At 53.0% G+C, this 12,758-nt stretch overlaps 1 protein-coding gene across 1 annotated transcript in view; it reads left to right on the forward strand.

Moving 5' to 3' along the window:
* The window catches only part of MTCL2 (microtubule crosslinking factor 2), a 67,885-nt gene that overhangs the window by 20,330 nt on the left and 34,797 nt on the right, over positions 1 to 12,758 (forward strand). Inside the window, exons 2-3 of the mRNA XM_045804558.2 lie at positions 402 to 626; positions 6,409 to 6,567. Of these exons, the coding sequence (XP_045660514.2) occupies positions 402 to 626; positions 6,409 to 6,567 (384 nt within the window). The remainder of the gene's footprint in view (positions 1 to 401; positions 627 to 6,408; positions 6,568 to 12,758) is intronic.

The following is a 12,758-nucleotide window of genomic DNA, read 5'->3' on the forward strand; positions in this document are numbered from 1 at the left end:
AAGGATCTGTTCCCTTTTCCAGCTTCTAGAAGCGGCCTGTATTCCCTGCTTCATGGCCCTTCCTCCATCTTCAGGGCATGTCCCTCTGACCTCTGCTGTGTCACGTCACCTCCTACTTTGATCCCCTTGCCTCCCTCTCATAAGAACCCATGTGATTACATCGGGCTTTCCAGATAGAATACAGGAAAATCTCCCGATCTCAAGATCCTTAACTTCATCTCGTTTGCAAAGTCCCTTTTGCCGTGGAAGGCAACATATTCACAGGTTCTGAGAACGAGGACACGGGCATCTTTGGGGGGCCCCCGACGGGCCTAGCAGAGCATGGGGTGTGGCCGGCATTCAGACCCACAGACTGCTGCCACAGGGCCCCGTGGTGACCCGACCGCCCCTTCCCCCTGCAGGATGAGATCGAAGAGCTGCGGGCCGAGATGCTGGAGATGCGGGATGTCTACATGGAGGAGGATGTGTACCAGCTGCAGGAGCTGCGACAGCAGCTGGACCAGGCCAGCAAGACGTGCCGCATCCTGCAGTACCGGCTGCGTAAGGCCGAGCGCCGCAGCCTCCGAGCCGCGCAGACCGGCCAGGTGGATGGGGAGCTCATCCGTGGGCTGGAGCAGGACGTCAAGGTAAGCTCCAAGCCTCCCCCCAAGCCCCAGCGGAGCCCAGCTCAGCTCACTCCTTGTGTGTCCTTGAGCAAGTTCCCCACCTCTCTGGGCCTCAGCTTCCTCATCTGTAAAGTGGGGATCCCTGGTGAACTGAAGGGGTGCTCCAAAGGACTATCATAAATACGAATCCTACTCACAGCAGCCACTCCGAGTATCAGCCACATGCTGGGCTCTGAGTTGTCCCTGCACCATCTGGGGGAGGTTTCTTTGGGTTTTAAAAAAAATTTTATTTTATTTTATTTTATTTTATTTTATTTTATTTTATTTTATTTTATTTTATTTTGTTTTATTTTATTTTGTTTTATTTTGTTTTATTTTATTTTTAAGTAGGCTCCATGCCCAGTGTGGAGCCCAGTGCAGGGCTTGAACTCACAACCCTGAGCTCAAGAGCTGAGCTGAGATCAAGAGTAGGAGGCTTAAGGGGGCTGAGCCACCCAGGCACCCTATGGAGGTTTCTTTGTTGTGCTAATGACAGTAGTGAGGAAGGCCTGGAGTTGGATAGGGCTGGTTTAAATCTGGACTCCAAAGTGCCCTAATTTTGGGATTTTGAGCCAAGTCACCTAAGTTTCAGTTTCCTCATCTGTAAAATGGGTATCACAGCAGCCCCTGCCTCACAGGGTTCTAATGAGGGTTAGGAGAGATAATACAGGTAAGATGTCAATGTAAACCCTCAAAAATGTTAGCTGTTATGATTAGTCCCATTTTCTGGATGAGGAAAGTGAGGCTCACAGAAAGGAAGTACCTGTCCAAGGTCACATGACACTCAGTGTGTAGTGGGTACAGTGCAGTCTTACCAGCCTCTGGTGCCTGACCTCCCCTCCCTGCTGATGGGCTGGAGGCTGGCAGGAGGGGCCTGCCTGTCTGTGTGCCCAGCCCCCGGCTCTCAGAACTCAGCCCAGTGTGAGCAGAGGGCTGTAGGAGCAGGGGGTGGGGGTACAGCCTCAGGGCCTTGGGGGTTCTTCCTGCTGGAGTGACTTCTGAACCTAGGCCTGAGGGAGAAGGGGGCCTGAGCTGGGAGTGGAGAGGAGGAATGCTGGGGGGAGAGCGCACTCTCTGTAAGGGTCCTGGAAACCGTGAGCGCCAGCTGGCCACATTGTCTTTGCGGGTGTGTAGTGGGATTACAGGTCTGCTGTGCAGGTGAGAAAACTGAGCTCAGAAAGGGTGTGCCTCCCAGGCCAAAGCTGACAGCGCCCAGGATAAGTGCTTCCACAGATACTCAAACTCCAGGCCCTGGATGGACCGGGCGTGGGGTGAGGAAGAGCTGGGGAAGCTCAGGCGAAGCAGAGTTGGGGCCTGGGTGGTTGGGGATTTGGGGCCAGGACACTAAAGAGTCAGCCTTGGAGAGATGAGGGAGGAAGGGAGGAGGACGGGCCAACTTGCCCGTGCCTGCCTCCGTGGGAGGAGCACAGAGCAGCTGGTGTGCGTGTGGGAGGGGGTCTCTGGGCTCCGGCGCTGGGAGGCCACCCCTTCTGTTGGGATTTGAACTGGCCAATCAGCATCCACCTTGCCCCCTTCTCTCCCTCTCCTCCCCTCCCCTGCAGCTGGAGCGCTGAGCTCATCCCTGCAGCCCCGGCTGGATGCCTCCGGCCACCACACTCCGCCCCACGTGCTAGCCTTGTTCTCAGTCACTTTGGGACTTCTCAGAATAGTGGTATCTCCTGGGAGGGCTTGGTGGGCACAGCTGGGGAGGGGACCCCAGAGCAGGGTATCCCTGGGGACTCTCAGACTTGCTCTGCAAACTCCTTGGCCCACGCTGGGACTGGCATTGGCCCAGCCCTTGGGGGCCTCGGTTTCCCCTTCTGTTAAATATGGGGCTGAAAACAGCTGAATCTATGGGGCTTTTGAAGTTCCAGTGGTTTTGTCCAGCAGGTAGGTTATTGGTGAGGGTGCCATGAATAACACCTTGCTGTCTCTCTCCCCCAGGCTCTCTCACTGCCTGTGGTCCTCACAGCCTGCAGCCCCACAGAGCCTCAGTGGGAACACTGCCCAGCATGAGGAGGGCAGGGTGGCGGTGGGGCAAAGGCCTGCTCTCCCACTTGCTTAGTGTGTGGCCTTCGGAAAGCTCCTTCACATCTCTGAGCCTCAGTTTCCCCTTGTGGAAAATGGAGATAAAACTAGATTCTACCTATAGAGATTTTTGCGAGGATAAAACGAGATGGCTCCAGTAAAGAAAGTGCTGATCACAAAATCTGGCGCGGGATGTTCACCTGGCAAAGGAGCAAATGTTGGTTGCAGTGTTACTGTTCAGGAGAAGAGCCTAGAAGGCAGTAGTAGGGCAAGTGGCCGGGGTAAGAGCCAAGGGCAGGGAAGGGGAGGCCAGAATCTCAGCTGGTCTGTGTGGATAAGAATCCCCTGGAGGGCTTATCCACAGTGCAGACTCCCAGGCCCCACCTCCCTTTCCCCCTCCCTGAGGATTCAGAGTGACAGTGACAGGGACGCCCACGAGCTGAGAGGCCCGATGAGCAGGGGGGCCGTGGCCTGGAGGCTGTGGGTTGCATTTGGCAGGAGCCAGGCCTCTGCGCTGTAAACAGTGACCTCATGGCTGAGCGCATTGTTTGTGCTGTGGGGATTTGCCCCGGTGTCCGGAAGCTGCAGCTGCTTCACCTCCCGTAGTGTCTCAGCCCCCCTACCCTGGGAGTAGTTGGGAGGATCGCAAGAGGGTGACATGAGACAAGCAGGTGGGGCCCTGTGAGCATGTGACACCGTGAACCCACTGCTGGGCTTATTAATACTTTCAGCACTGATATTAACATCATGTCTTCAAGCTCCGGGCCAACAACAGAGTCAGGTGGAGAGCAGGACTCTAGAGTTGACCCACCTGATTTCAAACCTTGGTTCTGTAGCTTCCTAGCTGTGTGACCTTGGGCAAGTGAGCTTTCCTTTATGGGAATAATAAAGCCCTTCCCGAGGGCATGAAAGGCACATGGTGTCAGAAAATGACAGCTGGGGCACCTGGGTGGCGCAGTCGTTAAGCGTCTGCCTTTGGCTCAGGGCGTGATCCCAGTGTTCTGGGATCGAGCCCCGCATCAGGCTCCTCGGCTAGGAGCCTGCTTCTTCCTCTCACAGTCACCCTGCTGTGTTCCCTCTCTCACTGGCTGTCTCTCTGTCAAATAAATAAATAAAATCTTAAAAAAAAAAAAAAAAAAGAAAGTGACAGCTGATTCTATAAGTCACCCATGAGAGGTGAGAGCACTCAGGACCACTGAGGCTCAGAGCGGAAGGGAGAGGCGGAGGCCACCAAACTCCTGCCCTCAGGGTACCATGCTCTTTGCTTCTGTGGGCCTCTGCGGGGGGCACAGGGCTCTGTGGGATCTGAAATTAAGGCTCTTTTGTTCACACTGGAATCCTGAAAGCTGCCTGGGGTTGGGCTTTCTTGACCTAGCAGCCCTTGGCGGTGGGGGACAAATGGGGAAGGAGAGCCTGTGGAGAATAGTGTGGAAGGAGCCTGGGGATTCATAGAAGGGATGAAATCAATAGAATCATTTATGAACCCAGGAGGACCCAGGAATCCACACAGATCATGACTGCTTGGGGAAGGAGAGCGTTGCCTTCCAGGTTGAGGCCATGGTGGGGATGGAGCGACCCCTGAGACGGAGAGGAGCTGGCCTCAAGAGGGAGCACAGTTAGGAGACAGCCTTCCTTGGACAGTGGGTGGGGTGGGTGGTTGAGGGGAGCATCCCTAGTCAAGTTAGGGAGGTGCAGCTCCCCATATTTTAGTCACTCACTCCTCTATCTTCCTCCCTTTTCCCTTTTTGGAACCTTGGATTTGTTTGTTCTCCAAGAAGCATTTACTGGGCACTAGCGTGTGCCAGACCGTGTGCTGCTGCTGGGACCTAGGGATGTGAAGGAGCCCAGGCATGGTCTGGGGCCTTCATCTCTGTGCCCCACTACTCCTGCCCCCGCAGCCTAAGCAGGATGAATGAATGAGTGAGTGAATGAGTGAATGAATGAAGTATTGATCAGGACAGGGGCTTTATGGGTGACCTAATAGCCCTAAACTGGGGACCACAGCCAAGAGCCTGGGGCTGAACACTGCCAGCAAAACCCTGACCCCAAACTCAAGAGTGAGGTTGTGGGGTTTTGGGCCTAGTCCAGTAAAACCAGTGCACAGGGGTGAAGCAGTGATGTTGATGGTGCATTAAAAAGTTGTATTTCTTGATGCTCCAGCCACCAGCCCGGGGACTGTGTCATTTGTTCCTCACAGCAGCCCCTGGGACTGGGCTGTCTCAACTCCACTTCCCAGTGACCACACCGAGACTTCGAATGTGTCATTAAACTTGTGGGTGTCCACACAGAGAGGGATGGAATCAGACGCAGTCTAGTTTCCCCCACCCGCCAAGTCCTTGTTCTGATATTGAGGGGTTGCTCACCCCACTTTGTGGACAGGGGGAGATTCCGGCTGTCCTTGGAGATCTTCAGGGGCAGAGAGCGGCAGTGGGCAACAGAGGGAGGGGGAGGCAGCGCTGAATTTCCTTTCTGGCCGTTGTTTTTCCTGGCCTGTCTCATACTGCCAGCGGGTCCATGCCGAGCTGGGCCTGGGCCCAGGCAGAGGGCAGAGCCAGGGAGGGCCCTCTTCCCTTCCGGCGCGGAGCAGGTGCCACGGCCATTTCCGAGGCTGGCAGGCAGGGAGCGTTGGGCTGTCTGCCCCTCACATACCTCTTGCTGGCAAAGCCCTCGGACTCCTCCAGAGCCCTGGCCACGTTGGCCCCTCAGGCAAATCCCAGGGGCTCCTCCCAGCTCAGCTCACCCTGGCTTTGCATGACCCCAAGTCAGGTCACTTAGGCTGTGAGCCTCAGACAGAATTGGGGTGAAGGTGAATGAGTCTGGCACATGGTAGGTATTCAACAAACAGTAGTCCCTGGACCGCTCAGGGATAGTTGTGATTTACCGGCTCAGAGGGCCTTCCGCATCCCCAGAGGCACCCCTATCTTGGCCTTTGACCCCCAGGGTGTCCTTGAGGAAATGGGGTGCTTTTGCTGCAGAGCCCTGGCCCCAGGATTGGTGTTTGCAGCTCTGTTAGTTCCTTTCTGTACGGATGACTTGGACCCGTGCCCAGCCTTTGTCATTTAGAGCATGCTCTATGTCCCAGACAATTGGAAACCAGCCTCAGGGTCACACCATGACCTCCAGCAAGTCATGCCCCTCTCGGAGCTTGAGCTTCGGCATGACCACTCCCCCGGCACTCACAGTGCTGGCCCAGGGCCAGAGATTTTTGTGCAATAGCTGATTCAGTCCTCCTTTTGGGCCCATGAGGTTGCTGCTATTACTGTACCCATTTTGCAGTTGAGACTGAGGCACAGAGTGGGGAAATGGTTTGCCCAGGATCACATGCTGGTCACAGCAGTGGGATTCAGATGGCTCTGGGGCTGCCCATCGTGCTCTGGTTTCCACTCCTGCTGACTTCCCTCCCTTTAAAATGAGCTTCTGGCCCTGCCACAGGCTCTTATGAGAATTGGAAACACCAAATGCCCTGGATAATTGAAAAGGCCTTGCCAAGAACAGGAAGGGCCTTTCCAGCTTCCTGGGGACTGAACTGTGATACAGACATTGGGAGCACGGGGTGCCTGGGTTGGGGTTTTGCTTCTGTTCTTTCCTGGCTGTGTGACCCCTACCATCTGCTGACTTCTCTGCGCCTCGGTTTCCTCATCTGCTAAATGGGGGTGGTGAGAGACACTGTCTGTCGGGGATTGCTCTGCAGCCAAGGAGGGGTGGGGGGCCCTGCTCATCACCCACTCTTGCTCAGGTCTCTAAGGACATCTCCGTACGGCTGCATAAGGAGCTTGAGGCGGTGGAGAAGAAACGGGCGCGGCTGGAGGAGGAGAACGAGGAGCTTCGGCAGCGGCTCATCGAGACGGAGCTGGCCAAGCAGGTGCTGCAGACGGAGTTGGAACGGCCCAGAGAGGTGAGGGCCCGTCCGTCCCAGGCAGGGCCAGGCGGGGCAGGTGGGGGTGCGCTGACCCCACCCAGCCAGGGGCTCTGAACCGCTGTGTCTGCACGGTTATGCCCCCCGGGCAGAGCTGTCTTATTCACGCGTTCGTTCCTGCAGCACACATTTCCTGAGCACCCACTGTGTGCACTGTGTGCCGGACCCTGAGGACACAGTGGTGAATGAAAGACACCGGTTCCTGTCCTCCAGGAGCCCACAGGCAAAGAAGGAGACAGTCATCCACTAAAGACCCACAGCTGTGGGAGGTTTAACTGAGAAAGCACTCCACATGCCCAGCGTGGGGCCCAGCCCTCTGCCTCAGTTTCCTCACCTCCGGAACAGGGCAGTGATGCCCTGAATGGTTGTGAGGACTAGCTGGGATAACTTGTGTGGACATGCTTTAGGGACTGCCATTTGGTGTGAAGGTGGTGCTGGGGCCGGGCCTCTGGCCAGTGTCTCCACACGGATGTTAGGATGTCAGACACTTCCTGAGTGTGGCCCCCAGGTACCAGCCTCTGTCTTTGCTCCTGTGAGTCTTTCCACGTACACGTACGTTCTGCCTTCTGCTATCTGTTGGGCGTGCAGCATGTTTTACCTCAACAACTTTCATAAAGGCCCGGCGAGGTTGTGATTGTACCCATTTTATGGATGAGGAGATAGCCCCTGAGAGAAGGAGGGATGTCCTCAAGGTCACACAGGGCAGTGGGCTGTACAGAATGCCTCTTGAAAGCCATCAGCCTAGGTGACCTCTAGGGGCTGGAATCCTCCAGAAGTCAGGGGTCTGTGTTCCACATGGCCCCGGCTAGCTTCTGACTGCAGAGACACAGCTGGGCCTCCGCTATCTGGCTGCTCACGAGGGTATTCTAGGATTGTACATTGTTCTAGAGCACTCCTCACCTTCCCTGAGGGCAAGCATGCCAGCGATCCAGGACTGAGACGCCACAGCCCTGAGGCCAGAACAGTCCTCCGGCTGCCCTTCCTCCTGGGCCTGTTGGTGTGATGTGCCAATAGCTTCTCAGTGTAGAGACATGGGGCATTTGCTGCTAAGGGCTGCTGAGCCCTGCTCTGCTCCAGGGCTGGGTGGGAGGCGCCCTCCCTCAAGACACCCTCCTGTCCCCCCCCCCCCCCGCCCCGTGGCCTGGCCCACAACACAGGGGCCATCTCCACACATCTCATTGCTACCATCCTTGATAGTAAAAAGGGGAGACAGTTTCAGAGAGTGCCTTGGAGCTTAGCATGTTTCTTTTTTGTTTTTCAAAGATTATTTATTTTAGAGAGAGAGTGTGTGTGAGCCGGGGGGGGGGGCAAAGGGAGAGGGATAGAAGCAGACTCCGCACTGAGCATATGTAGAGCTCAATCTTAGGACCCTGAGATTATGACCCGAGCTGAAATCAAGAGTCGGACACTTAACCGACTGAGCCACCCAGGGCCGCAACTCAGCGTGTTTCTATTGTAAAGGAGAGGAAACTGAGGCCCAGAGGGGGACAGCTTGCCTGGCTTCACCCCCCCCTTCCTTGGCAGAGATGTGGCTGAGACCCCGAAGCCACGTCCCCTCTAAGTCTCTGTTTTTCCATCTGTGACATCGGGATACCAACAGTACCCAGCTCGTGAAGTTGTTTCTGACCAGCAGTAAGATTGAGTAACCATAGAACACTATGAAGCAGTTAAAAAGAACAAAGTAGTATGGCAGTTCCTGAACAAATTCAACACGCAATTATTGTATGAGCCAGCAATTGGGATATATGGGACATATGCCCCAAAGAATTAAAAGCAGGAACGTGAACAGCTATTGGTACCCTTCTGTTCCTAGCAGCATTATTCATAATAGGGCAAAAGGTAGAAGCAACCCAAATGTCCATCGGTGTGTGTGTGTGTGTGTGTGTGTGTGTGTGTGTGTGTGTATACATACGGTGGGTTCTTGGTAAGCTTCGAGAAGGAATGAAATTCTGACACATGCTACACCGTGGATGAACCTTGGAGACATGATGCTATGTGAAATAAGCCAGCCACCGATGGACCAGTATTATATGGTTCCACTTATAGGACATACTTAGGGTAGTCCTGCTTCATAGACACAGAAAGCAGGGTAGACGTAGCCAGGTGCTGGAGAGAGGAGGGACTGGGGAATTGGTATTCAGTGGCTATAGACGTTCAGTTTAGGGTAATAAAAAAGTTCTAGAGATGAATAGTGGTTGCTTGACAAAGTGAATGCACCTCATGTCACTGAAATGTGTACTTGAAAATGACTAGAAATGGTAAATTTCATGTTATGTATACCTTAGCACAATTAAAAAAAAGAATAAGGTAGATACATAAGTACTGATGCTGAAAGATCTCGAACAGGAGAAGAAAGTCCACTAATTATTTTGCAGAGGCATACAGAACAGACTGGTTTGGGGCACGTATGTGCACAAACGCATAGCAAACAAAAGTGTGGAGGAAAATCCACTGAACTAAGGAGTCAGAGATGGTGGGAATAGCACGGGGAAATGACTTTGCTTTGTATTCTTTTAATCAATGCTGTAGTGAAGTGGGGTTTGGTGGGGGGATTATTTGTGAAATTTGAAATGTAGTCAAGCATGTAAAGAGCCCTGTGTGGTGCCAGGCACACAGTAGGTGCTCAAGAAACTGGTTTACTTCCCCTTGGAAGGTCTGGCCCCGCCTGGCATGCCCCTTGGTGTCTCAGGATCTGGGCGAGGGGGCGTGGCCCTGTGCTTATTTGCTGATTGCCTCCCCCCCTCCTTCCTGACATGGTTGCCATGGAGATGAGGGTCCCTTAGCAATCCTGCCAGAGCTGCTGGCGTCCCATCATCCAGATCTGCCTTTGCCATCCTGACAGGTTGCTGTGGCGATACTGTCACCCAGCTGGGAACAGGAGCCCCTGGCCTGAGCTGATGTGGTTGCCATGGAGATGGCGCTTCACTAGAGAGAAGGGAGGGTGGCCAGCCCTAGCCGCCCTCCGCCGTGGCCCTGTTGCCCAGCTGGGCTGCAGCTCAGTTATCGTAACACCAGCCTCCCCCTCGCCCAGGATCATTCCCCCGTTCTCGTATTTTAGGCAGAAAGCCAGTGTGAGTGTTGACGTGATGTATTAGAATATAGCTGCTGTGTCTGAGTGCTTGCTCTGTACCAGGCACCACACCAAGCATTTTGTATACCTCCTCATGTTGTGACACCAGCAGCCCCAACATACCTAGTGTTGTTATCCTCATTTTACAGGTGGTACTCTTTTTTTTTTTAATTTATTTATTTATTTATTTTTTATTTATAATGATTTTTTATTTTATTATGTTAGTCACCATAAGTACTCTTCTTGACAGTATTTTAATGGTGATATAATTCACATTCTCTAAAAGTCGCCATTTTAAAATGTCAAATTTAATGGTTTTTAATATATTCATAATGTTCTGCGTCCATCACCATGATCTAAATCTAGAATATTTCCGTTGTCCCGGAGAGAAACCCCATAGCTGTTAGCAGTCACCTCCCATTCCCCCCTGCCCTCCAGCCCCTGGCAACCGCTAATCTACAATCTGTGGATTTGCCCGTTCCAGACGTTTCATACAAATGGAATCTTGCAATGTGTGATTTTTTGTGACTGACTTCTTTCACGCAGCATCAGGTTTTCAAGGTTCATCTGTGTTGAAGCTTGTGTCAAGTACGTCATACCTTTTCATGGTCAAATAATAATCCATTGTATGGATAGACATTTTGATGTCCACTCATCAGTTGATGGACATGTAGGTTGTTTCCACCTTCTTTTTCTTTTTTTAAAGATTTTATTTATTTATTTGAGAGAGAGAGACAGAGTGAGAGAGAGAGAGAGAAAGAGAGAGAATATGAGCATCAGGCAGAGGGAGAGGGAGAAGCAGGCTCCTCGCTGAGATCCGTGTTCAGTTCTCTTGGGTTTATACCAAGGAGCGGGCCGCTGCATGTAGATGGGACTGGGGAAAGACAACGATGGGATTCTAACCCGGGACTCCCAAGGTCACACTGACTCTCAGGTGCTGCTCCACCCTCTTCGCCCTATCCAGGCACCTCCCTAGGGTCCTGCTGTGTTTTCAGAACCTCCGAAGGGGCTGCTCATGTCAGTGAGTGAGTCCCTCCGTCTCTGGCTCAGGCTTCTTGTCCTGATTCCCACTCTGATGGGGTAGGCAGGTAGTCAGATCACCCAGGTTCAAATCTTGGCTCTGCTGGCGGTGTCGTCTGATGAAGCCGGGCCATGGTCTGTGTGGTGCAGGTGCAGGGCAAACTCGAATTTGGGGTCACACGGGCCTGAGTTCGAATGCTGGCTTTGCCACTCACTTGCCAATGACTGTGCTGCTGGGCAAATCGTGTAACTAACTGTTCCAGGGCTCAGTTTGTTCGTTTATAAAACAGGAATCCGAACCCCTGCTTCTCAGAGACAAGCGGGTGAAGTGCTTAGTGGAGAGGAAGGGCTTGGTGAATACTGATTATCATCATCACACTTAAAACTGCTGCCTGGCTATGGGTCTGGGGCAGCATTTACCTTAAAAAATACATTTCTGCTGCCCTTAGCAAGGCGTGGTCCGTGTCGAGCTGCCACTTGCCCGTGGCAGGAGCAGTTACACCGCAAATCAGTGCCTGCCATTGGCAGTGTATGTCCCTGTGACTTCTGATCTGGGGCTCGAGTCTAAACCAGTCTTTGCTTCTTCCCCCCAGATGGTCTCCCCTTAGCCAGGGGCCACTCGGCCTCTAGCTGTTTCAGCTGCTCTGGAGGAAGAATGGCTCAGTCTTCGAGATGCACCCCCACCCCAGGTCCCCTCTCGAGTAAATTTTGCACACACAGCACGGTCCATGTTTTCAGTGAGACCCTTTCAAACATGCCCTCCGTATTTGGCGAAAATCTGTCCAGCTGTTTTGGCAGCAGGTTCATTTTATTCCTTAAGGTTGGTCTTTGTTTCTTGGTAGCACGGATGCACGGAAGGTGTTCGAGAGCAGGGGGCCCTCCAGAGCGGTGCTCAGGCAGCCTCTCTGTGCGGGCTGGACGTGCGGGGGACACAATCTACTAGTCTCCTAGAGAAGGACAAGGGAGGACATAGCTCCGGCTCCTCCTAGGAGCCATTAGACCAAGGATGCTTCGAGGCGCCACCCTGGCTGCTCAAAGGTGGCCTTGTGAGTTGCTCGTAGGTGGGGAAGCCCTTGATGTGTGCCAGGCCAAAGAATGTGCCCTTGGGGTCCGTCACTTAGCGACCGGCATTCTTGTTGGTGTCTGGCACTGTCCTGCCTTGCCCCTTCCTTCCCACTCCCCCGGGGAATCCACAAAGGGGCTCTGACAGGCCCTGGCTTCCCGGAGGGGCACCGCAGCCCCCCAGGCTGCCTGGCCAGCTGCTGTCCTGCAGGGGGAGGGGGTCTTTGTGCTCTGTGAGCCTGCCTTGTTTTCCCTCCAGAGCTGAAGGGTAGTGTGGGAGCCCAAATGGCTTAGATAGGGGGAGGGGGTCAGTTCCAACCAGAAAAGGCTGGAGTTATTCTGGTCCTGAAAGGGCTTGCTGCTCTGGCCCCTCTTTTCTGCCTACTGCCCTCCCTTCCCGGCGAGGTTCATGGCTCTCAGAGCTTACTCTTTGCCAGTTGGAAAGGTGTCCAGTGACTTTTCTTGGGAAAGTATATTAGAAACGTCTCACTATGATTTTCTCCCCCTCCACCCGACAGGGTATATATATATGCTTAATAGAGAAAGACTAACAGAAAATACAAGTAAGTCATAAGGAGGAAAAATTCACCCGTAATCCAGTATTCAGAGGGAGTTACTCCGAGTAATTATCAAATTATTCTTTGGGAGGGGCATCTACTTCCAATACATTTGTCTATTTATATGCACACACATGTTGAAATGTATATGTCTATGTGCATTTTCTTCCCCTAACAGAAGCTTAATGAAGCACAAATACGTCATAAAAGCTCATAAATGCAGGCCCAGCCTACCACTAAGGATGCATACATCAGACTCCAGTTGTATTGGTTGCCTCGGGCTGGAAAACTGGTGACTTGGGTTCACTGTATTCCTTTTTGTGATTTTTTTTTTTAAGTGTAGTTGACATACAATGTGACATTGGTTTCAGGTGTACGACGTAGTGATTCAGCAAGTCTATACATTATGCTGTGCCCACTGCAAGTGTAACAACCAGCTGTCACCACGCAACCCTATTATA

Source organism: Ursus americanus, chromosome 22 (genome assembly GCF_024610735.1).
Source record: "Ursus americanus isolate L20-20 chromosome 22, mUrsAme1.1.p, whole genome shotgun sequence".
Lineage (NCBI taxonomy): Eukaryota > Metazoa > Chordata > Mammalia > Carnivora > Ursidae > Ursus > Ursus americanus.